At 50.6% G+C, this 24,391-nt stretch overlaps 1 protein-coding gene across 3 annotated transcripts in view; it reads left to right on the plus strand.

Annotated features, from left to right (window-relative positions):
• Window positions 1-4,318: 4,318 nt before the first annotated feature.
• CLPTM1 (cleft lip and palate associated transmembrane protein 1) overlaps window positions 4,319-24,391 on the plus strand; it is a 39,615-nt gene continuing 19,542 nt past the window's right edge. The window contains exons 1-4 of one of the 3 annotated variants that reach the window (XM_011975076.1): window positions 4,319-4,435; window positions 12,432-12,544; window positions 21,827-21,950; window positions 23,179-23,337. In XM_011975076.1, coding sequence (XP_011830466.1) covers window positions 21,948-21,950; window positions 23,179-23,337 — 162 coding nt within the window. In that variant the 5' untranslated portion in view covers window positions 4,319-4,435; window positions 12,432-12,544; window positions 21,827-21,947. Of the gene's footprint in view, window positions 4,436-4,789; window positions 4,820-4,949; window positions 5,193-12,431; window positions 12,545-21,826; window positions 21,951-23,178; window positions 23,338-24,391 lie in introns of those variants that run through there. The other 2 variants (XM_011975075.1, XM_011975074.1) reach the window with 2 other exon arrangements.

Raw genomic sequence — 24,391 nt, forward strand, 5'->3', positions numbered from 1 at the left:
CTCAGCCTCTGGAGTAGTTGGGATTACAGGCATGTGCCACTGTGCACGGTTAATGTTTGTATTTTTAGTAGACACAGGGTTTTGCCATGATGGCTAGGCTGGTCTCAAACTCCTGACCTCAAGTGATCCACCTGCCTCGGCCTCCCAAAGTACTGGGGTGACAGGCATGAGCCACCGCGCCAGGCCAAAATCCGGCTTTGTCATTTGTAAAATGACAAATCATAGACACAGCTAGTCCACAGTGGCCTCTGACAGTCTCCAGTTGTTAACGGTGGATGGTGTCCAGGTTCTTGGCGTCTTGAACAAAGAACTGAACAAAACAGACAAACAAAGCAAGGAAGAAATGAAGGGATTTATTGAAAATGAACGTACACTCCACAGTGTGGGAGCGGGCCCAAGCATATGGGTTCAAAAGTCCTGTTACAGAATTTTTGGGAGTTTAAACTCCCTCCCTAGAGGATTCCCCTTCCACTGGTTACTTCCGGTGCACCCTATGTAAATGAAGAGGATGAAGAAAAGTTACAAAGTCATTTACTGCCTACCAGAAAGGATATGGCTGAAGTGAATTGGCCTCATGTTCCCTGCTCCAGACCCTATTTTCCTGCCTCACAGTTGCTGGACTAACACATTTTTTATTTTATTTATTTTGTTTTGAGATAAGGTCTTGCTCTGTCGCCCAGGCTGAAGCGCAGGGGTGAGATCTTGGCGTACTCTAGGCTTGACCTCTTGGGCTCAAGAGATCCTCCCATCCCAGCCTCCCAAGTAGTTGGGACTAGAGATGCCTACTGCCACACCTGGCTAATTTTTTGTATTTTTAGTAGAGACGGGGTTTTGCCATGTTGCCTAGGCTAGTCTCCGATTCCCAGGCTCAAGCGATCTGCCCACCTTGCCCTCCCAAAGTGCTGGGATTACCGGTGTGAACCACTGCACCAGGCCTGGGCTGACACTTTAAATGTGCCACTGCAATCAGGTATAAAGGTCCCATGGCAGAGGGGAGAATGGTGCTCAAGTCAGTGCTGCATTGGGCGGAACCCAAGACGACAGACCTCTAGGGCTGGCATGGTGGCTCACGCCTGTGATCCCAGAGCTTTGCTTGGCCAAGATGGGCAGATCATCTGAGGTGAGGAGTTCAAGACCAGCCTGGCCAACATGGTGAAAACACAAAAATAAAACACAAAAATTTCTCTAATAAAAACACAAAAATTAGCCAGGGTGGCCTGCGCCTGTAATCCCAGTTACCTGGAGGCTGAGGCAGGAGAACTGCTTGTACCCAGGAGGCAGAGATCGGGCCACTGCACTCTAGCCTGGGCAGCAGAGTGAGACTCTGTCTCAAAAAAAAAAAAAAAAAAAAAAAAAAAAAGAAAAAAGAAAAAATTATTTAAAAAAAAATGCAAGTAAAAAGCACAGAAGGCAGAAGGTGCAAATAAGCAGAGGCTCCATGGTCTGAAGGAGGCCACTGCTGGGACCATGAATGAAGGGGGCTGGGGGCCGAGATTCCTGTATCCTGAGGGAGTCCAGGGTGGTCCTGCTCCCCAAGTCCCATGGGTGGGGCTATTGGTCTCTGGAGATCCACGGCTTGTGTTTCTCCTAATCTGCTTGGCATTAACCTCCAGCCAGGCTTTCAACACCCCTGGGGCAGTTTTCCCAGGTCCTGGGGCTGGGCAGCTGAGTCCAGTAAAAAACAGGGGCCCTGGAGAGGGACTGTGGGCAATGCCCCCGAGTCCCCGGGGCCTGGGAAGAACGGAGGCTGCCAAGCGCAGGAGGTGGTGGGGAGGGGGAGACCCTGGAGTAACAATCCCTGCTCTGTCCACTTGGTTCCCACGGACTCGAGCCAAACCAAAGCACTGCCCGGACCAGTTCGGCTTCCAACCAATACTGGTGCTGGCCTCAGACTCCTCCTTCCTTTCTCAGAACCCCATTCCCCTCAGGGCCCCCAGAGTCCAGGCCCCTAGATTCTTCTTCCCCTAGGACTCAGGAGTCTGGGACCCCCCAATCCCTTCTCCTCAGGACCTAGAAGGTTGGATCCCCAGTCCCTTTCTCCCTTAGAACCTGAAATCACAGCTCTTGATCAGTATTTTGCGCCCCCTAGTGGAGAGAACAGTGGGTCTATCATGTGACTTACAGTAGGAATGGCAGAATTTTTTACTTACTATGATTCTTAATTTTTTTAGAGACAGGCTCTCACTCTGTCACCCAGGATGGAGTGCAGTAGTGTGATCACAGCTAATTGCAACCTCGAACGAACTCCTGGGCTCCGGCATCCCTCCCACCTCAGCCTTGGAGTAGCTGGACCACAGATGGATACCACCACACCGCCTAATTTTTTAAATTTTTAGTAGAGCTAGGATCTCGCTATGTAGCCAAGGCTGGTCTTAAACTCCTAGGCTCAAGCGATCCTTCTGCCTCAGCCTCCCAGAGTGCTAGGATTACAGGCATGAGCCACCAAGCCTGGACAGAATGGCAGAATTTATTTGGTCACTCAACAGAGCGTAGGAAGGCTCTGCAGGGAACCTGGCTCCACAGGAGCCCTGTCCAAGATCACACTTTTCATCAGAAGCTGAGACCTCGTCATGCTCCAGCACATTGGCCCTTGCAGTGTATGAGACTTGGAGGGCACATTGGGGCAGTTTGTATTTACAGCCTAGAGCACAGTTGGGGTTGCAGTGAGGCTGGTGAAAGTTTCAAAGCCCCTCACTTGGCCAGGCCCAGTGGCTCACACCTGTCATCCCAGCACTTTGGGAGGCCGAGGCAGGCAGATCACGAAGTCAGGAGATCGAGACCATCCTGGCTAACACAATGAAACCCCGTCTCTACTAAAAAAAAAAAAAAAAAAAAAATTAGCCTGGTGTGGTGGCCGGCGCCTGTAGTCCCAGCTACTCAGGAGGCTGAGGCCGGAGAATGGTGTGAACCTGGGAGTCGGAGCTTGCAGTGAGCCGAGATGGCGCCACCGCACTCCAACCTGGGGCAAGACTCTGTCAAAAAAAAAAAAAGGCCCCTCACTTGCCTGGGCTTTCCATGGTCCTCTACCTAAATTTGTACAAGTAATTTTGTACTTTTTTTTTTTTTTTTTGAGACAGTTTCCCTCTTGTTGCCCAGGCTGGGAGTGCAATGGCATGATCTCGGCTCACTGCAACCTCTGCCTCCCGGTTCAAGCGATTCTCCTGCCTCAACCTCCCGAGTAGCTGGGATTATAGGCATGTGCCACCACACTCAGCTAATTTTGTACTTTTAGTAGAGACGGGGTTTCACCATGTTGGCCAGGCTGGTCTCAAACTCCCGACCTCAGGTGATCTGCCTGCCTTGGCCTCCCAAAGTGCTGGGATTACAGGCGTGAGCCACCGCGCCCGGCTGAGGTATGAAGTTTTCTAAGGTTCCTTCTTGCCCTGTGTTAGCCCTCAGAGAGGTAAGTCACTCACCTTCTGCACTTAGAGAGCCTCATACTTTCTTTCAGCAATAATCCCCAGGGCAGTGCTGGAGATATAGCAGTGACCACAACAGTCCAGGGTCAGCCCGCCCAGTTGGGGAGACACACCCATCCCTGACAGTGATGACACAAAGTGAGCAGGGGTGGGGTGGAGGAGCTGAGGAGGCAAGGGAGGATGGGAAAGCAACCCAGAGAGAGCTTCCTAGAGCGAGAGCTAGTATTACAGAGCTGAGACCTAGAGGAAAGTGGAGGAAACCGATAATAAAATGATAATTAAACATTTAGACTATCCCAATGCAAAGCTTACTCTCTTTCCAGGTAATATATAAAGTTCATAATCACAGCGCCCCGAATATTGACCACTTAAGCATGAGGCCCAGGGCCTGATGTTTTACATTCGCGATCTAACTACGTCTTCCCAATAACACAGGGGGGCAAAACGGGAAGACGAATAATGAGTACGATTATAATCCCTAGTTTATAAAAGGAGAGAAACTGAGGCTCAGAGATGTCACTTGTCACCAGCCTGGCCAACACGGTGAAACTCCGTCTCTACTTACAAAAAAAAAAAAAAAATTAGCCAGGCGTGGTGGCGCGCTCCTGTGATCCCAGCTACTTGGGAGGCTGAGGCAGGAGAATCACTTGAACCCGGGAGGCCGAGGTTGCGGTGAGCCGAGATCGCGCCATTGCACTCCAGCCTGGCGGACAGAGTGAGACTTCATCTAAAAAAAAAAAAGAGAGAGAGTGAGAGAGAGAGACGTCACTTGTCCAGGATCTCTTATCCGGTCAGTAGCACCACAAGGATTTGAACCCTGGCCAGACGTCCACCCAATTTCACGTGCGAAGAGTTAACGGCCTCCTAGAGTCTTGTCCTCTCTGGGCCTCCGTAACACCCTCTCCAAGCCAGGGATCTTCCAGCACATGGCCGGGTTTAGAGCTGTACGAAGACACACAGCTAATGAAAAACTGTGGAATTCTCAGAGCCTGTGAAGCCTAGTCCAGGGATGCGAGGTTTGGACCACTAAGGGAACGCGCATGCGTGCTAGGCAGGGCCGACCGAAGGCTTCGGGGTGTATCATAGGGTCTCATCGCAGGTGTGTTGGCCGTAAGACCCCTGGAATTGGAACTCTAAATACACAGAAAGGCTATGAGCTCAGGAGACTTGGACGAAAGAGTTGTGTTAGGAAGAGGGGTCAGAAGACAAGGGTGCTGGGCAAAAGGCTTGCTCTTCGACTCCGAATACGGTGGCCAGAAAGGTTTCTCTGACGAAAGAGGGGCGTGGTTCGAAGCCGTACTGTGGCCGGTAAAGCTCAAGAAACATGGAACGAAAAGGACGAAAAGAATCGGCAGGGAGAAGCGGACAGGATGGCCTGAAAGGTTCATATAACCGAAAACGTGGGTTAATGTGAAGGGGCGGAAGAGACAACTTATGGGAGGTGCATGCTGGCAGAGAAAGTCCTGGAGTTCGGAACATACAGTGTTTCTATTAGGTGGAAACAGCCTGCGGGAAAGAAATACGGTGGCCAGGTTGGTCCTTTCACAGCCGAAAGCGGCCTTTCTGAGAGGCGTGGCTGCGGCACTCTTGCCGGATACGGTGGCCCGGCGGGGCTAGAAAGCATGAAATCTCGCGCGATTACGCTGCGCCGTCGGGGACGGGGCGGGGCTGGCGGCGGGGGCGGGGACCCGGAGCGGGAAGATGGCGGCGGCGCAGGAGGCGGACGGGGCCCGCAGCGCCGTGGTGGCGGCCGGGGGAGGCGGCTCCGGTCAGGTACGGAGGCCGAGAGGGGACTGAGGGGGTTCTTCCCCAGTCGGGGGGCCTCCCACGGGGCGTGTCCTGCTCTTTGTCGTGGAATCCAGTGCACTGGGGGCCCCTTGCCCAGAGGGACCTTGAATACCCGGCCCAGGGAGGGCCGGACCGTCCGGGAGGCCGGACGGTGCCGCGTACGGGGCCCTGTTGCGTGTCGGGTCTCCTGCGCGCTCGCGCCGGGCTGCCACCAGCCTTATCGCTCGAGCCGGGGAGACAGTGGCTCGGAGGGGCGCAGGCTTGTGCCTTGGCGCGCTGGCTTCTCGACTCCGCGATTCCAGGCTCTGAGGCCGTTTCTAGAGTGATCTGGCGTTCGGGTTTCGTTGTAGTGCTGGAGGTGTGCGCAGTGATTAATTGAGAGTTTTCTAGTTCTGGGGAAGTCAGGATAAGCAGGGCATGGCCGACAGACCCATTTTACAGACGGGAATCCAAGGAACAGTGAGACTAAGGCGCTTCCAGAAGGTCATCCCGGTTAGGTTTGTAACTTTATGTAGAAGTTACAAGACCTGTCTCTTATACACATCTAGATGTGTATACCAGAGGGACCTTGAATACCCGGCCCAGGGAGGGCCGGACCGCCCGGGAGGCCGGACGGTGCCGCGTACGGGGCCCTGTTGCGTGTCGGGTCTCCTGCGCGCTCGCGCCGGGCTGCCACCAGCCTTATCGCTCGAGCCGGGGAGACAGTGGCTCGGAGGGGCGCAGGCTTGTGCCTTGGCGCGCTGGCTTCTCGACTCCGCGATTCCAGGCTCTGAGGCCGTTTCTAGAGTGATCTGGCGTTCGGGTTTCGTTGTAGTGCTGGAGGTGTGCGCAGTGATTAATTGAGAGTTTTCTAGTTCTGGGGAAGTCAGGATAAGCAGGGCATGGCCGACAGACCCATTTTACAGACGGGAATCCAAGGAACAGTGAGACTAAGGCGCTTCCAGAAGGTCATCCCGGTTAGGTTTGTAACTTTATGTAGAAGTTACAAGACATTGCTGACACAGGGACTAGTATGGATGTGCTTTTAACATGAACTAGTCCTATGGGTTAATTAGTCCATGTACGGATGACTTCTGACCCACTGCTGCTTTAACACACTGCAGAGCATACCATTTCAGGCAGCTACCGTTCAGGCATTTGGGGAATAGATGGAGACATCAAGGTGCTGTCGACCCACCCACTGGGATGTCACTGACATGTAGGAGGCAGCTCAGGGGAAAGGAGTGCGGGTTGAGAGGGGAGAATGAAGCTGACTCTCTGTATGACCTTGGGCAAGTTCCTTTCCCTCTTTAGGCCTTTATTTCTCCCCTGTTAACTGCAGAGGTTGGACAGGAGGGCCAGCCATATCCCTGCTGTCATGGGACGGGGAGAGGAGACTGACATGTAAACAAACAGTTATAATCCTGAATGATTAGGTTGGTGACAGAAGTCTGTGTCCAGGGACTGGGGGAGCCCAGAGAAGGAGCAAGTGGTATTACCTGGGCAGGACACCTGGATGAAGTTAGTGTGATAGAGCCCACTATATCTGTTCTGAATCTATTCAGCATTCTCAGCCAGGGCCTGGCCTCAGGGACAGCTCAGGAAATGTGTGTTGAGTTAGTGCTGGAATGAAGGCTCAGTTCCTGTCTTCAGGGGTTTTCTAGTCTTGCTGAAAGGAGGTCGTTTCCCCTCTGGGTTTCTGTTGATTATTGGGTTGGTGGTGGATTGAGAGACCAGGGCCCAGGTTGTTCTGATTGCCCTGAGCTTCCAGATGGCACTCTGATCTTCTCTTGTACCAACTCTGCTTAAAAACAATCAAGACTTACCCCTTTGCCTTTAGGACAAAGTACAAATTCTTTTATAAATCACAGCCTTGCATGATCCGACTCTTTTCTTCAGACTAGACTAGGATTTCTCGAGCTCGGCACTGTCAACATTTTGAATTGGATAATGCTTTGTTTGGGGGACTGCCCTGCACATTTTAGGAAGTTTAGCAGCATCCCTGGCCTCTACACACTAGATGTCAGTAGCTCAGTAGCATCCATGCCCCTCCCCAGTTGTGACAACCGTAAATGTCTCCAGACATTGCTAAATGTTCCAGGAGCAGGAGGGCAAAGTCATCCCTGCATGAGAACCACTGCGCTAAAGGGGATCCACTGCTCTGAAACCTACTTTATTTCAAACCTCTTTTATTGCCTCTCAGTCTCTTTCCTCGCAGTCTACGCACAGATCTCTCCCCTCTTTAGTTAGTTGATGTGTGTTAGTCCTGCAGATTTCAGATGTTCCCTCCTGCAGAAAGCCCTCTTTGACTGTCTGGGATCCCCTGTGCCAGGCCTGCACCAGCTGGGTTTCACTGTCTGGGGACTGGTCTCCTCCACTGGACTGGGAGCCCCAGGAGGGCAGAGCTGGGACTGCCTTGATCACCACTACTTCCTTAGCACCACTCAGCTCAGGGTTGGGCACAGAGGAGGTGCTCAGTGTTTGTAGAATGAGTGGATCTTGAAACAGAGGCTGGGCTGAGGTGAAATTCCCTGATGCGCAGTGGTGGATTCAGGTAATCAGTGAAGACATGCTGTAAAATGTAGCTTCCTCCCGCTCTTGCCTAGCCCTGGTGGTCTTAGCTGCTTCTTGGGCCCCTTAGCAGATGTTGCTGGGCATTGTGTGTGTGCGTCGATGTGCAGATCCAAGAGCAGGAACTAACTGTGTCTTAGTCACTGATGTGTCCACAGCCACTGCCACCCTTCTCCCATGCCCAGGGCCTAGTGCACAGCAGGCAGACCCTCGGCCCAGTCTCCTGTTTTAGCCAGCATGCTCCTATAGCCAGGAACTCAGCTTTGCTATTCATTCCTTCAGCGAATACAAATTGAGTCTATTACATGCTAGGCCTTGTGCTGATGCTGGGGATACAGCTGTGAACAAAATAGGTGCTGCCCTCTTGAAGGCCCTTATCCTTGTGTTCTAGTTGGAGCTGAATTTGTAGGGGAAGCACAGACAGGGACACACAGTGAACAAGATAAATAAGAAAAACAGCAGTTCAGATGACTCTATGTGCCATGGACAGAAATAAAGCTGGGATGGGAATAGGAAGTGAGGGGTGGGTAGAAGAGTTACAATTAAATAGGGTAGTCTAGGAAGGCCTCTCTGAGGAGGTGATGCTTGAACAAAGACCTGAAGGAAGTGAGAGAGGGAGTCCCAAAGATACGAGGGAAAAGCCTTTCAGGCAAAGGAACAGCCAGTGCGAAGGCCCTGAGGTGGGAGGTGCCTAGTGTGATGAAGGAATGTCAAGGAGATTGGAGCGGGTGAGGGGAGAGGAGTGGCTGGGGACAGATGCAGATTATGCCAAGCTTTGGAGGCCTTGGGGAGGACTTGGCCTTTACTCAGAGAAATAGGAGCTGAAAACTCTGTCACCACAATCTCAGCTCACTGCAACCTGTCTCCTGGGTTCAGGCAATTCTCCTACCTCAGCCTCCCAAGTAGCTGGGATTATAAGCATCTGCCACCACACCCAGCTAATTTTTGTATTTTTAGTAGAGACAGGGTTTCACCAGGTTGGCCAGGCTGGTCTTAAACTCCTGACCTCAGGCAATCTGCCTGCCTCAGCCTCCCAAAGTGCTGGGATTTCAGGCATAAGCCACCATGCCCTGCCTTGTAGTATAATTTAGATGGTATAACGTTAGTTAACCTGTTGTCAGGGTAGAGTTCATTGACTCCTGGTCCATTTATGCAGTTGTGTGGTGCAGCCATCACCACAGTCTGGTCTGAGAAAGCTTCTGTCTCCTCAAAAAGTTCCCTTTTGCAGTCTCTGCTGCTCCCAGCCCTAGGCAGCCACAGAGGTGTTATCTCTGTAATTTTCTACAAATTTCTTAAACAAGGACCTAAACAACATCCAGTCTTTTGTGTCCAGCTTCTTTCATTGGGCGTAATGGGTTTGAGGTTCATGTTGTTACACAGATCTGCAGTTGTTCCTTTTATTTTATTTTTTACAACCTAGGATCAGGGAAATTTGGCCTTTGGGGAAATCCTAAAGTACATGCTCTCACTTGTTCCTTTTCACTGCTGAGTAGCAGTCCACAGACGTGACACAGTTTATTCTTTCATACCTCGAAGGATATTTGGGTTGTTTATAGTTTTTGGCTATTGCCAATAATGCTGCTATGAACGTTCATGTACAAGCTTTTCTGTGGCAGTATTTCTTTTCTTTTTTTTTTTAGTAAAGAGAGACAGGGTCTCCCTGTGTTGCCCAGGCTGGTCTCCAACTCCTGGGCTCAAGGGATCCTCCTGCCTTGGCCTCCCAAAGTGCTAGGATTATAGGCATGAGCCACCACACCTGGCCATTGTTTGTTTTTGAGGCAGAGTCATGCTCTGTCGCCTAGGCTGCAGTGCAGTGGTGCGATCCTGGCTCACTGTAGCCTCGTCCTCCAAGGCTCAATTGATCTTCCCGCCCCAGCCTCCTGAGTAGCTGGGACCACAGGCATGCACCACCACACCTGGCTAATTTTGGTATTTTTTATAGAGATGAGGTTTTGCTGTGTTGCCCAGGTTGGTCTTGAACTCCAGGGCTCAAGCAGTGTTCCTGCCTTGGCCTCCTGAAGTGCTGGGATTATAGGCGTGAGCCACTGCACCCAGCCTGGCTGCACATTTTCAGCCTCCTGGGTAGCCATTCAGGATGGGTTTGCTGGATTGTGTAGTAGGTGCACATATGACTCGTTAAATAACTGCCATATTTTCCGAAGTGGCTGCACTTTTCCTTTCCCCGTAGCAGTGTATGAGGGTTCCTGTTTTTCCACATCCCCGCCAGCACTTGTGATTGTCTGTCTCTCTGCTGATAGCCATCCTAATAGGTGTGAAGTGACATCTCATGGTGGTTTTAACTTGCCCTTCCGTGGGAAGGTTCCCAGCCAGACTGCCCATCACTAACAGGTAAGAGAAGAGACCTGGGAGTCAGCCAGACGTAGCTTCAAATCCTGGCCTGGCATCAAATGTCCATTCCTGACCCCAAATCAGCTCAGACCCGTTGAAACCCATACTTGGGCCCCTAAATTTCCCAGGAGCTAGGCTGGCGGTGAGGAGAGGCCTTGTGCCTGTCTGATTTAGCTTCCCCAGCCGACCCCCACTCCATAGATCTCATCAGAATGTGGCTTCCTCTGTCTCAGCCCAAGGGTCTCACCCAATGACCCAGACGCCAAAGGGAGCGCCTCAGGGAGGCCTCTCTGACTACCCACTCCAAAGTGGATCCCTGTCCCCAACTCAGTTGCTGTCACTACCCCCTGCTTGTTTTCCATGTACCTTTTTTTTTTTTTTTTAGACGGAGTCTCGCTCTGTCACCCAGGCTGGAGTGCAGTGACGCAATCTCAGCTCACTGCAAGCTCCGCCTCCCGGGTTCACACCATTCTCCTGCCTCAGCGTCCTGAGTAGCTGGGACTACAGGCGCCCGCCACCTCGCCCGGCTAGTTTTTTGTATTTTTTAGTAGAGACGGGTTTTCACCATGTTAGCCAGAATGGTCTCAATCTCCTGACCTCGTGATCCGACCGTCTCGGCCTCCCAAAGTGCTGGGATTACAGGCTTGAGCCACCGCGCCCGGCCTCATGTACCATTTTTAATTATCCTGTTTACCGTTCTAGTGTGTTTCCCTCTAGATCCTCAGCTCTGGGCAAGCAGGGCCCACATTTCTGTCTTAAATGTACCAGAATTTTCACAATCTGGTCCACAGGTCAGAGAGGTGAAGTGATGTTCCCAAAGTGTCACAGCAAAAACGGTGGGACCAGGACAATAGCTGAGGCCCGTTTGACCCTGGAGCCCCTACAGTGCTGTCCTGTACTTTGGGAGATTACAGGACAGAGCTCTTGCTGGTGAAGGGGACAGGAGGTGACAAGTGACACATTTAACAAATGTGGCCCCTCTGACCATGCTCCTGGGGCATTTGCTATCTGGTGGGTGAGGTGAATGGAGAAAACATTGCAGAGGAGTGGACTGGGGGCTGTGGAGGGGAAGGCCAGACACTGGAGCCTCAGAGGGAAGTGGGTTTGGGTGACCTGAGTGTCCAGGGTGAGCCCTTCAGGCAGCAGTGGCTACACAGGTGTGTATCACACCCCTACTCTGTGCCGCTGCTGCTCCCGAGCTGACCATGACCATGGCAGCCCTGGTCCTGCCTCTTGAAGGCTGACGGCTGAGGGGACAGCTGGGAGGAGGGGTGAATGAGAACAGGACTGGGGAGCTAGCAGGGTGCACGAAGGGTGAGCAGGACGTCCCCTTCCAAACCTGGCATTCTGAGAGTCTCTGATTGTGACCCTCTGTGTCTGAGGGAAGAGCCCTCCTCTGGGAAGCCGTGCCTGGCTCCCTCGCCCGCCCCCCTTCCCTTCTGTCATTCTGCTTCTGCGGTTGTCCTTCCTGAGTGACCAGACAAGTGGCTTCACCTCTCTGAGCCTCCCTTTGCTCAGCAGCCAGATGGAGCTGGTCATAGTTTTGGCCTCAGGGTTAGTGTGCTGTGTGCTGTCACAGACATGTCCTGTGGCCGTGGCTTATGGTAGCGGCTGATAGTCTGATTGTGTTTTTCTGTGTCTGTCTCACCTGCTGGACCAGGGGCCCTTGGAGGGCAGGGCTGGGCACAGAGGGGGTCTCAGGAATGGTTTGCCCAGGGAAGGCCCTTTCAGCTAAGCCCCAGCCTTGAAGAATCTGGCACCTGCCATGAGACTCCTTCTGTTGTTGTCCCCAATAGCCACCTCCTTGCATCCTGGCTCCAGCCCCAGGGAGCAGTGGACAGTCATCAGGATCAGACTGTGTCTCTAATCTTCTATTTCTGCACCTGCTGCTTCTCTCACTTCCTCCTTTGCGCCACCAGCTTGCTATGTTTTAAGTCACAGCTCCAATGCCCTCTCCTCCAGGAAGTTGCCCCGACTTCTAGGCTGGACCAGGTACCTCTCGGGGCTCCTGCATTCCAGCCCCGTTCTGGACAGTCACTGTCTAGAGATGAGTCTGTCTCCCCACCGGGCTGTTGAACCCCAGGAGGACAGCAAAGGACTCTCTAGGTCACCACTGGGTCCCCAGCGCAGAGGAGGTGCTCTGGGAGTGTTTTCCTCCTAAAACAAGAGGGCCCCACCTTCCCAGGTGCTTTCACTGATTCATTCTCCAGTTATTGATAAGCAGCCACTCTTTGCCCAGCCTGTGTCTGGCCTTCATGTGTGATGGTGTCTAAGATAGCCCCCGTGTCCATTCTCCCTCCTTACCCTGGCCTCTGTCCCCCACAGGTGACCAGCAATGGCAGCATCGGGAGGGACTCGCCAGCAGAGACCCAGCCTCAGAACCCACCGGCCCAGCCGGCACCCAATGCCTGGCAGGTCATCAAAGGTGTGCTGTTCAGGTGAGCAGACGGGACTTGGGTTTGTTCACCGAAAACATTCAAATAAAAGTAAGGACGAAAGGAAAAATCAGCTGATCAGCTGAGGATGGTGATCATTACTGTATTGGTAGAGATACTTTTTTTTTTTGTATGATAGAATATTTTCTAAACCTTTGTTTTACTCTGGTAAAACATATTGAAGTAGGGAGTCTCCCTGAACCTGTTCTGGTTTGGTAGGGGCTACCTGATTTGTAACAAAATAAAAACACAAAAAATACTGAAGTGGTTTGCTAGGACCCTTGTAACAAGTAATACAGACTGAGTAGTTTAAACAACTGAAATGTGGAAATTGACTGTCTTACAGTTCTGAAGGCTGGAAGTCCAGGATCCAGCTGTGGGCAGGGGCAGTTTCTTCTGTGGCTTCTCTCCTTGGCTTGTAGAAGGCCATCTTCTCCCTGTGTCTTCATGTGGTCTTTCCTCTGTGTGTGTCTGTGTTCTAACCTCCTCTTATGGGGACACTAGTCATGCTGGCTTAGTGCGCACCATAATGACCTCACTGAACCTTACTTTTTAAAAGACCCTATCTGGGCCAGGCACAATGACTCACCCCCATAATCCCAGCACTTTGGGAGGCCAGGATGGGAGGATCGTTTGAGCCCAGGAGTTTGAGACTAGCCTGGGCAACATAGCGAGACCCTGTCTCTACCAAAAATAAAAAAATCTGGCCGAGTGCGGTGGCTCACGCCTATAATCCCAGCACTTTGGGAGGCCGAGGCGGGCAGATCATGAGGTGAAGAGATAGAGACCATCCTGGCCAACATGGTAACACCTGTCTCTACTAAAAATACAAAACTTAGCTGGGCGTGGTGGCACGTGCCTGTAGTCCCAGCTACTCGGGAGGCTAAGGCAGGAGAATCATTTGAACCCGGGAGGCAGAGGTTGCATGCGCCACTGCACTCCAGCTTGGGTACAGAGCGAGACTCCATCTCAAAAAAAAAAAAAAAGGCCAAGTATGGTGACACGTACCTGTAGTCTCAGCTACTTGAGAGGCTGAGGTAGGAGGATCACTTGAGCCTTGGAAGATTTTTTATTTTTATTTTTGTAATGGAGTCTTGCTCTGTTGCCCAGGCTGGAGTGCAGTGATGTGATCTCAGTTCACTGCAACCTCCGCCTCCTGGGTTCAAGCGATTCTCCTGCCTCAGCCTCCCAAGCAGCTGGGATTACAGGCATGTGCCACCATGCCCAGCTATTTCTGTATTTTTAGTAGAGATGGGATTTCTCCATGTTGGTCAGGCTGGTCTCAAACTCCCAACCTCAGGCAATCCACCCGCCTTGGCCTCCCAAAGTGTCGGGATTACAGGCGTGAGCCACTGCACCCAGCGCCTGGCTAATTTTTTTTTTTTTTAGTAGAAATGGGGTTTCACTATGTTGACCAGGCTGGTCTCGAACTCCTGACCTCATGATCTACCCACCTTGGCCTCCCAAAGTGCTGGGATTACAGGCGTGAGCCACTGCACCCAGCGCCTGGCTAATTTTTTTTTTTTTTAGTAGAAATGGGGTTTCACTATGTTGACCAGGCTGGTCTCGAACTCCTGACCTCATGATCTACCCACCTTGGCCTCCCAAAGTGCTGGGATTACAGGCGTGAGCCACTGCGCCCGGCCTGACCCTCGGAAGTTGAAGCTGCAGTGAGCTGAGATCACACCACTGTACTCCAGTCTGGGCAACAGAGTGAGACCTTATCTCAAAAAAGAGTTAGGGGACCCTGTCTCTAAATCCAGTCACGGTGGTGCTGAAGGTTAAGACTTCAACATACGAATTTCAGGAGACATGTTTCAGCCCACATCTGCACGTAATATCAATTTTACAATTTTAACCTATGTTTTCATTTTAACCTTTTTTTTTTTTTTTGAGACAATCTCACTCTGTCACCTAGGCTGGAGTGCAATAGTGTAGTCTCGGCTCACTGCAGTCTCTGCCTCCTGGTTTCAAGCGATTCTCCTGCCTCAGCCACCTGAGTAGCTGGGATTACAGGCATCCACCACCATGCCTGGCTAATTTTTGTATTTTTAGTAGAGATGGGGTTTTGCCATGTTGGCCAGGCTGGTCTTGACCTCCTGACCTCAGGTGATCCACCCGCCTCAGCCTCCTAAAGTCCTGGGATTACAGGCGTGAGCCACCGCGCTTGGCCCATTTTAACCATTTTTAAGTATATAGTCCTGTGACATTAAGTACATCTCCACTGTTGTGCCCCCATCACCATTATCCATCTTGAGAATTTCCTCTTCCCAAACTGAAATTCCATACCCGTCAGACACCAGGTCCCCATTTCTTCCTCCTTGCAACACCTGGCAGCCACCTTTCTATTTCCTGTCTCTCTTTCACTACTCTAGTTAGCTCCTGTATGTGGAATCAGCATTTGTCCTTCTGTGACTGCCTGGTGGTGACCCTTTTACCTGTGGGTTCGCATGCTATTCCTGGGCAGTGGAACCCCTGGGCAGTGGAACCCCAGGGCCTGCTTTTTCAAAGCCCAGCTTCTCTCCGAGGCCCTGGGGAGATGCTGGGTGGTAGCGGGAAAATATGCTTGGCGCTGGGTTCTATCCTTCCTGCCTAGACCTGGTGACAGCCACCTTCTTTGCTCTGAGCCTTTGTTTACTCCTCTGCAAAATAGATATTCCTTTTATTTTTTTTCTTTTTGGAGATGTATTTTAGCAAAATAAGAGACCACACCATGCAATTAGGCAGTCAGCTCCCCTTCTTATCAGATAGAAGGAATTGCACAGCAGAGATGTTTAAAACAATCATCCCGCCGGGTGCAGTGACTCACGCCTGTAATCCCAGCACTTTGGGAGGCTGAGGCAGGTGGATCACGAGGTCAAGAGATCGAGACCATCCTGGCCAACGTGGTGAAACCCCATCTCTACTAAAAATACAAAAATTAACTGGGTGTGGTGGCGCATGCCTGTAGTCCCAGCTACTTGGGAGGCTGAGGCAGGAGAATTGCTTGAACCTGGGAGATGGAAGTTGCAGTGAGCTGAGATTGCGCCACTGCACTCAGGCCTGGCGACAGAGCTAGACTGTGTCTCAAGAAAAAGAAAAAGAAAATAAAACAATCATTCCCTTGGCTAGAATGTCTTCACGTGGCCATGGCCAGCTGCACAGGAGGCTGGGAAATGTGGTCTTTAATCTGGGAAACTGAGCACCCTGCTGGAAAGCAGGACTTCTATTACTGAGGAAGAAGAGGAGAGTGGTTTTGGGGGGGCAGCTACTTATCTCTTCCATAAAATCTGATTACTTGTTTCCCTTATAATTAATGTGTGTTTACTTTACCAAATTAAGTAGTTCAAACAATACAGAAGAGTGAAAAGAAAAAAGCAATAAAAAAGTGTAATGTGGGCTGAGTGCTGTGGCTCACGCCTGTAATCCCAGCACTTTGGGAGGCCAAGGCGGGCGGATCACCAGGTTAGGAGATCGAGACCATCCTGGCTAACATAGTGAAACCCCATCTCTATGAAAAAGAAAAAAAAAAATTAGCCAGGCATGGTGGCGGGCTGCTGTAGTCACAGCCACTGGGGAGGCTGAGGCAGGAGAATCACTTGAACCCGGGAGGCAGAGCGTGCAGTGAGCCAGGCACTTCAGCCTGGGTGACAGAGTGAGACTCCATCTCAAAACAAAAAAAGAAAGAAGAAAAAGTGTAATGTATCGGTGGCCATCCCATAAGCACACACTTTTGTAATTGACCCTAAATGGGATTATATATAGATGCTCACAGATAAGAGTTGTTTAAAATAGAGAAAAATTAGGAGACGGGGGGCAGGTAGTGTCAGACAGCGTGTAAGAGCACAGCCCTGCTAACATATCAGCCCTGCCACCTCTGAACTCTGTGGCCTGGTCAGGTGATCACCCTTCTTGAGACTCACTTTCCACTTCACAGACAGGAATCTTGACAATCAGGGTGCATCAAAAGGATTCCAAGAGAATTCGTGTCAACTGAGAGGTGCGGGACCTGGCACACACTCAGACGATGTCGGCCATGATTCCTTTTGTTGTTCAACGTGAAAAAAAAAAAACCTTAGGATCAGCCTGAGCAACACAGCAAGACCCCATCTCTTTAGAAAACTAAAAAATTAGCTGGGTGTGATGGTGCGCACCTGTAGTCCCAGGTATTAGGGAGGCCGAAGAGGGAGGATTACTTGAGCCCAGGAGGTCAAGGCTGCAATGAGCCATGATCATACCACTGTACTCCAGCCTGGGCAACAGAGTGAGACTGTGTCTCAAACAAACAAAAACCTTAGGAAATATATAGTGAAACAGTTAAAAGAAATAGCTCATGAGGCCGGGTGCAGTGGCTCATGCCTGTAATCCCAGAACTTTGGGAGGCCAAGGCACGTGGATCACCTGAGGTTGGGAGTTCCAGACCAGCCTGAGCAACAGGGAGAAACCAGTGTCTGCTAAAAATACAAAATTAACTGGGCGTGGTGCCTTGTGCTTGTAATGCCAGCTACTCAGGAGGCTTAGGCAGGAGAATCACTTGAACCCGGGAGGTGGAGGTTGCAGTGAGCCGAGATCGTGCCATTATATTCTAGCCTGGGCAACAAGAGCGAAACTCCATCTCAAAAAAAAAAAAAAACCACAACTCATGATCCCTGATGTAGTCACCGATCACATTCTAGACTACAGCAGAACCGCCTGCCTGGTGTCCTCCAAGAGTATCACACAGGACACTGAGAAACTGTGCAGGAAAGAAACCTCCCCACTCTGATAAGTTGCAAAACTGACATGTGTGCCTCAAAAATTTCTGCCATGTGCCCTAAGCTTCTGTCATGGGCCCCTGTCCCTTATCGTCTTCCCTTCATCTCCTCTCCCCATGGCCACGTAAAGACTTCAGATTTTCTTATATATCACCTTCTTTTTTTTGCATGCTGCAAGCTGCTCTGCATGAAAATTATTTTTATCTTTCCCTTCGTTTTTACATAAGCGATAGCCTGTTTTACACACTGTTCTGCTCCTTGATTTTTTTCATTAACAATATATCTTCGAAATCTTTCCACGTCAGTGCATAGGGAGCTTCCTTCAGAGAGACATTTTTAATACAAGTCACACTGTAGGCTAATTTCCTTTCTTAGAACGAGGCAGCATCAAACATCAGTTCGGGTGGGTGCTCAGAGACCGTCTTGGCTGCAGTTCTTAAAATGGGATTCAGGCTTTGTTTTCAGGGGCCCATGAACTCCTTGTAGCTTGAAGCTGATTATGCAGGAATAGCCTTTCTGGATGTCGGGTGGTGTCTGTGGTGTTTGTGGTTTTGAGCACATGTGGTTACCTGGAGTGGGAGGTGGAGCAGGAACTGGGTATATAAAGGAACGGGGTGGGAGGGAGAGTTTTGATTATACGTCTTTTCATATATTTAAAAATGTTCTGAACCTGTGAATGTGGAATACCTATTTGGGTGGGAGAGAGGATTTAATATCTGTTTTCTTTGCTTACTCAAGTGTATCAGGAAGCATTAGAAAGGTCCAGTCTCCTGCAGGCCTGGGCGCATGGATGAGGGGCTGTGGCCATGAGCCCTCTGAGAGGGTCCACGGAACTGTGGGCGTGTGGATACACACAGATGTTCTTCAGGTGACTAGGGGTTTGGAATCCAAAAAGGCCTGACCTTGTTTTGTACATGGGAACCTAGAAGCCCAGAGGGGTTAGGACCCCCACAGGCCACACACTAAGCCAGGGGCAGAGCTGCTTGGAGGCATCACTGCTTCCACACTCTCCCCAGGTGTGTTTACTAAAATGAGAGACTCTGCTGGAGGCATTGGTACCCCAGAGATTGCCAGGTCCAGGCCTTCCCCAGCCATGCGTATCAGGGACTTCATAGGGAGGTAGCAGATGGCTCATCTGGGCCATGGCCCCTGAGACCCTGGACCCCAAGGCCTCGTGGCTTCTATAGGCAGAGGCAAGTCCCTGTGCCTGATCCTGCCCCGATCAGGGCTCAGCAGGGAGGCACCCCACCCACAGTAGAATTCCCTCATAGTGTTTTTCCACTCCAAAGTTTTTTGTATGCCTTTTTCCTATGATTAAAATAACAGTAATAGCTAACACTTCTAAATCACGTATTGGGTATGTCTAGGTTCCATTCTGAGGTACGTGTGTGTGTGTGTATTTCAGATATATATACACACTATATAAACATGTGTATATATGTAATTTAATGCGTGTGATGCTTACAAACTACCCTATGAGAGTAGGAGCTGTTATTATCTCCATTTCAACCACTGAAGTTGACCACTGAGGTCACAGTAAGCTGGGCTCGTAACCTCTTCTGCTATATGGTTATCATACCGGTAATTAATAAGTACTTGAATCATTTAATAATCACATGGCTGCATGCAGCTGAGAAACCTCCATTAACACGGTAGAGATTAATTTCTCTCTGATATACCAGTCTGGATGGAGGCAGACTAGGATTCAGCAGTCTTCAGTGACCCAGACTCCTTCTTGCTGTTTGTTCCACCATTGCTAGGTTTTTCCCTTTATCCTCATAGCCCAAGACAGCTGCTGAAGATCCAGCCATCACATCCACACTCCAGGCAACAGGAGGGAAGAAGAAATCAATAAGGAATATTCCTTCTCTTTAAGGACTTTTTTTTTTTTTTTTTTTGAGATGGAGTCTTACTCTGTCACCCAGACTGGCATCCAGTGGCGTGATCTCAGCTCACTGTGACCTCCGCCTCCCAGGTTCAAGTGATTCCCCTGCCTCTGCCTCCTGAGTAGCTGGGATTATAGGTGCCTGCCACCACGCCCGGCTAATTTTTGTATTTTTAGTAGAGATGAGGTTTCACCATGTTGGCCAGGCTGATCTCAAACTCCTGACCTCAAGTGTTGGCTTCCCAAAGTGCTGGGATTATAGGTGTGAGCCACTACGCCCAGCCTCGTTTTGTTTTTGGTATCTGTTGTTGGTGCTGATTCTCACTCATAATATCTTGTTTGCTTTTGTGCCTGGCTTATCTCTGTCTGTGTCCTGATCATTATACTTGAAAAGTTATTTATAGGAATTTCAGGGCTAGGATGAGCATATTTTTCTACAGAGAGGATTGCCTTTGCTTCTGCCTGGGGACATTACCAAGTCCCAGGTTTCCTTGCACCAGGTTCAGGTCTTGAGCTGCCCTGCGTGACTCCTTGTCCCACGAGTGGCCTTGCATACTTGGCCCTGCATACCTGGTGTGTAACTCCTGGAAATGAGTAGGTCGCCTGGTTCCCTCCTTCCTAGGGGTGGAGCCTTGCACCTTGCAGGGTCTTAGTTTCCTGTAGGGTAGGTCTCTGGTTACCTCATACGTCATATGTGCCCTGGGCTAGCATTTCTTTTTTTTGAGACAGGGTCTCGCTTTGTCACCCAGACCAGAGTGCAGTGACGCGATCATGGTTCACTGTAGCCTCAACCTCCTGGACTCAGGTGATTTTCCCACCTCAGCCTCCTGAGTAGCTGGGACTATAGGCATGGTGCGCGCTGCCATGCCTGGCTAATTTTTGTATTTTTTGTAGAAACCATGTTGCCCAGGCTGGTCTTAAACTCCTGGGCTCAAGCGATCCACCTACCTCTGCCTCCCAGCATGCTGGGGTTACAGGTGCGAGCCACCGCACCCAGCCTAGACCAGCATTTTTGTCACCTATCAAAACACCTAGCAGATGTCCTCAGACACATGAAGAAGCTTATAGGGCTCCTTTACTTATTATTTTTTTTTCCTAGACCTGCAAATCCAGGATCCTTTACTTCTTTTTTTTTTTGAGACGGACTTTTTGCTCTTGTCGCTCAGGCTGGAGTGCGATGGTACAATCTCGGTTCACTGCAGCCTCCCTCTCCTGGGTTCAAGCGATTCTCCTGCCCCAACCTCCTGAGTAGCTGGGATTACAGGCGCCTGCCACCACTCCTGGCTAATTTTTGTATTCTTAGTAGAGACGGGGTTTCACCATGTTGGCCAGGCTGGTCTCGAACTCCCGACCTTAGGTGATCCACCCGCCTCTGCCTCCCAAAGTGCTGGGATTACAGGCGTGAGCCACCGCGCACGGCCCATCCTTTACTACTTTAGGATTCCTACTTTCCCTTCAGTCTTTGCCTGAAGGTTTGGTAGCCTACAGTCTTGCCCATTCTTCAGAGCTATTTGTATGTATTCATATGTAAACTTGATAAAAATTATATGCATGAGAACAAATATGAGAATACGTGAGCAGCATATATTCTCATCCTATCAATATGTATAATTATAAATATAAAATACATTGATGTCTTCGTAGTGTATTAATTTTTTCAAGCTTTTTCAATTCTTTCCAATGAGAGGGTTGGTCTGAATAATTTAGCCCACTGTTACTAAAATTGGAACTAACCTATCGCTTACTATCTGCTTCTCCAGAAATTCCGCTGAAGTTCAGAAATGTTGCTCTTTCTAAGCTTCTGTGCCTTCGGGCTCATTGCAACCTCTGCCTCCCAGGTTCAAGTGATTCTCCTGCCTCAGCCTCCCAAGTAGCTGGGACTACGGGCGCATGCCACCAGGACCAGCTAATTTTTGTATTTTTAGTAGAGACGGGATTTCACTATGTTGGCCATGATGATCTCGATCTCTGACCTCGCAATTTGCCTGCTTTGGCCTCCCAAAATGCTGGGATTACAGGCGTGAGCCACCATGCCCAGCCTCTATACTTTTTAAGTTATTTTAAAATGTGTAATTAAATTACTATTGACTATAGTTGCCCTGTTTTGCTACCAAATACTAGATCTCGTTCATTCTATTTTTTGTAGCCATTAACCATCCCCAGTTCTATGCTTTTGAAGTGCTGGGATTCCAGATTCTTTCTTTCAGAAATGTCATGTTTATTATTATGTTTTCTTTATTTCGTTTTTCTTTTAATTCACCCATCTGCACACTGAAGGGGTTCCAGAGTCTTAGTATCCTCTCTGGGGGGTCCCAAGGGGCTGGATGGCAGGTTTCCCAGACTGAGGTTTCAAGAGTCAGCCCCTGCAGCCCTGTGGTCACCAGGAGCTCCTGGAGGACTTAGAGTCAAGGGTCTGCATGCAGACCAGGGCAGTGCCAGCCCCCCCTGCACTGGCAAACGGTGGCATGTGGGCTTCCTCCCCAGATGTGGTCTTTGGGGACATCTTGTCTTCTTGCCAGCCCTGTGACTACCTTCTCAGAGCCTCCCTGACTTGGTCACTAGCCCCAGGTCAGGTGCCAGCATGTGCCAAGTCAGAAGGAAGTCAGGCGGGTCTGTTGCGGAGAGCCAAGGCTTGGGGACTCACCACCTTGCTGCTTCTCTCCTCAGGATCTTCATCATCTGGGCCATCAGCAGCTGGTTCCGCCGAGGGCCGGCCCCTCAGGACCAGACGGGCCCCGGAGGAGCCCCACGCGTCGCCAGCCGCAACCTGTTCCCCAAAGACACTTTAATGGTAACTGCCGGCGGTAGGGCAGACTTGGAGATGATGGGGCAAGGAGGGGTGGAATGTGAAAGAGTGATGTCAGCAGTCGGGACAGACCAGGTCCCTGCCCACTGGCAGGTCTAGGAAAACAGGTCCAGGGTTGAGGAACTCTAGGCCCATCCCCAGTACATGAGACCTGTGTCACCTGGGTCCATCCCCAGCACGTGAAGCCTGTGTCACCCAAAAGAAAAAGCAAATTCATTTGGTTAAAATATCTAACCAGGGTCTTTGGATGTTATATTTCAAAATATATTCAGCCTTCTAAGGTTGCAGCGGGATATGTACAAGGGAGGTAGTGTGAGAGGTGGGGAGGGCAGGGAGCCAGCAGAGGCTGGTGGGAGGTAGGCACAGAAGGAGAGGAGACCTGCACTTCCACAGTGGGCTTGGGCATGGGCAGGGCAGGGCTTCAGGAGCGTCCAGAGCAAAAGTGTTTAGACCTGTCAGTCTAGGCTTTTCTGAGCAAACATGGCCATGGGGGCTTGAGAAAGGAGGAAGTTCTTGTTGGGTCACAATGGTTTTGTTGTGTTTTTTTTTTTTTTAGATGGAGTCTCATTCTGTCACCCAGGCTAGAGTGCGGTAGCATAATCTTAGCTCACTGCAACCTCCTCCTCCCGGGCTCCAGTGATCCTCCTATCTCAGCCTCCTGAGTAGCTGGGATTACAGACATGTGCCACCACTAATTTTTTGTATTTTTAGTAGAGATGGGGTTTCACCTTTTTAGGCAGGCTGGTCTCGAACTCCTGACCTTAAGTGATCTACCTGCCTCAGCCTCCAAACATGCTGGGATTACAGGCGTGGACCACCACGCCCGGCGGCTGACAGTGCTTTTGTAGCTCTGGACTGCTTTGTCCATAGCCTGCAGAGCTCTGACCAGGAAGGCCCAGCAGCCACTAGGGCAGGAGATCATTCAGGGAGCTTCTGCCCCTTCCTACCCCTAAATTCTAATTGGCAGACTGGCCAGTCTCCAAGTGTTCTTTGTTCGTTGACTTCACAGGCTCAGACCAGGACAGACATGGTGGTATGAGAAAAGAGAAAATATGTTCTCTCTGCTGCTCTTCCTCTCTCCTCTCCCCTGCCCTCTGTAATTACTGTTCCTCTACGTGTGCTGACCGCTGCCATAGCTCTTCATCTACTCTTTAGCCAGCCTGCAAAGGCTCTCAAGAGCGGGCCTGAGCTCTGTCGCCTTCTGTCCCAACAGAACCTGCATGTGTACATCTCAGAGCACGAGCACTTTACAGACTTCAACGCCACGTCGGCACTCTTCTGGGAGCAGCACGATCTTGTGTATGGCGACTGGACTAGCGGCGAGAACTCAGATGGCTGCTATGAGCACTTTGCTGAGCTTGACATCCCACAGGTGGGGGCAGCTCTTGGTTTCTGGCCCCATGGCTGCTTGACTGGCACTGAAGGACCTTTCCTCCAGTCCGCTCCTTGCTGAGACAGTGTGGAGTTTGGGCTCCAGGCTTGGCCCTTCCTTGGGCTCACACTCTGTGACCACAGGCTGGTCCCTGAGGTCTCTGGGCTTCACTTTCCCCTATGAAAAAGGTAGATATGGGTGGAATTGGCCTGGGACCCTGCTGGCTACCTCTAAGGTTGTGCAGTCCTTGACTTGAAACCGGTGAAAGATTAGTAATTGTCCTTGGGGATGTTTGCCTATCACCAGTTTATCAGGCAGCCCCATTTCAAAATAACATTAGTTAATGTTGATTGAGCTAAGTGCAGGGTACTAAGCTAGGCTGACTCATGGAAACCTACCAGAAACCCTCTGAAGCAGGAACTGTTATTCTCATTTGACATATGAGGAAACTGAGACATAGAGAGGGAAGGTCATTTACCCAAGGCCACATTGCATGAGAGATTCAGACTCAGGCTCTATGGCTGTGGACTCTTGCAGCCCTAGGCTCAAATCCTGCCTTCTCCTGGAAGCCCTGCCTGACCCCAGAGCACTCAGACTTGGTTAAGCACCCTCTCTGGGTTGTCACACCTGCTGGACTTCCCCATCCCAGCCCACTCTGGGGCCTCACTGGGACTCCTGCATGGGACTGTGAGCCTTGTGATAATAAGGCTGGGCTGCCTAGATCACTTCCACATCCCCAGCACTGCCCAATGTGGGGCTGGGGACAGAATCAACAAGTACCGAACAAGTGAAAGGGACATCTCTTTGGGGCCTTCTTTGGCTGAGTCCAAGACAGCTGCCCTCATTCCTTTCTCCCCAGCAGGCCTTCTCAGCTTTGGGGTGGAGGGCACATTTCTGTTCTATTTCTGTCTGGGTGGCTAGAAGCAGAATGTGAACACAGTCTTTTTTTTTTTTTTTTTTTTTTTTTTGAGACAGCGTCTCGCTCTGTTACCCAGTCTGGAGTGCAGTGGCGCGACCTTGGCTCACTGCAGCTTCCACCTCCTAGGTTCAAGTG

The sequence above is a fragment of the Mandrillus leucophaeus genome, unplaced genomic scaffold (genome assembly GCF_000951045.1).
Source record: "Mandrillus leucophaeus isolate KB7577 unplaced genomic scaffold, Mleu.le_1.0 Scaffold151, whole genome shotgun sequence".
Classification (NCBI taxonomy): Eukaryota; Metazoa; Chordata; class Mammalia; order Primates; family Cercopithecidae; genus Mandrillus; species Mandrillus leucophaeus.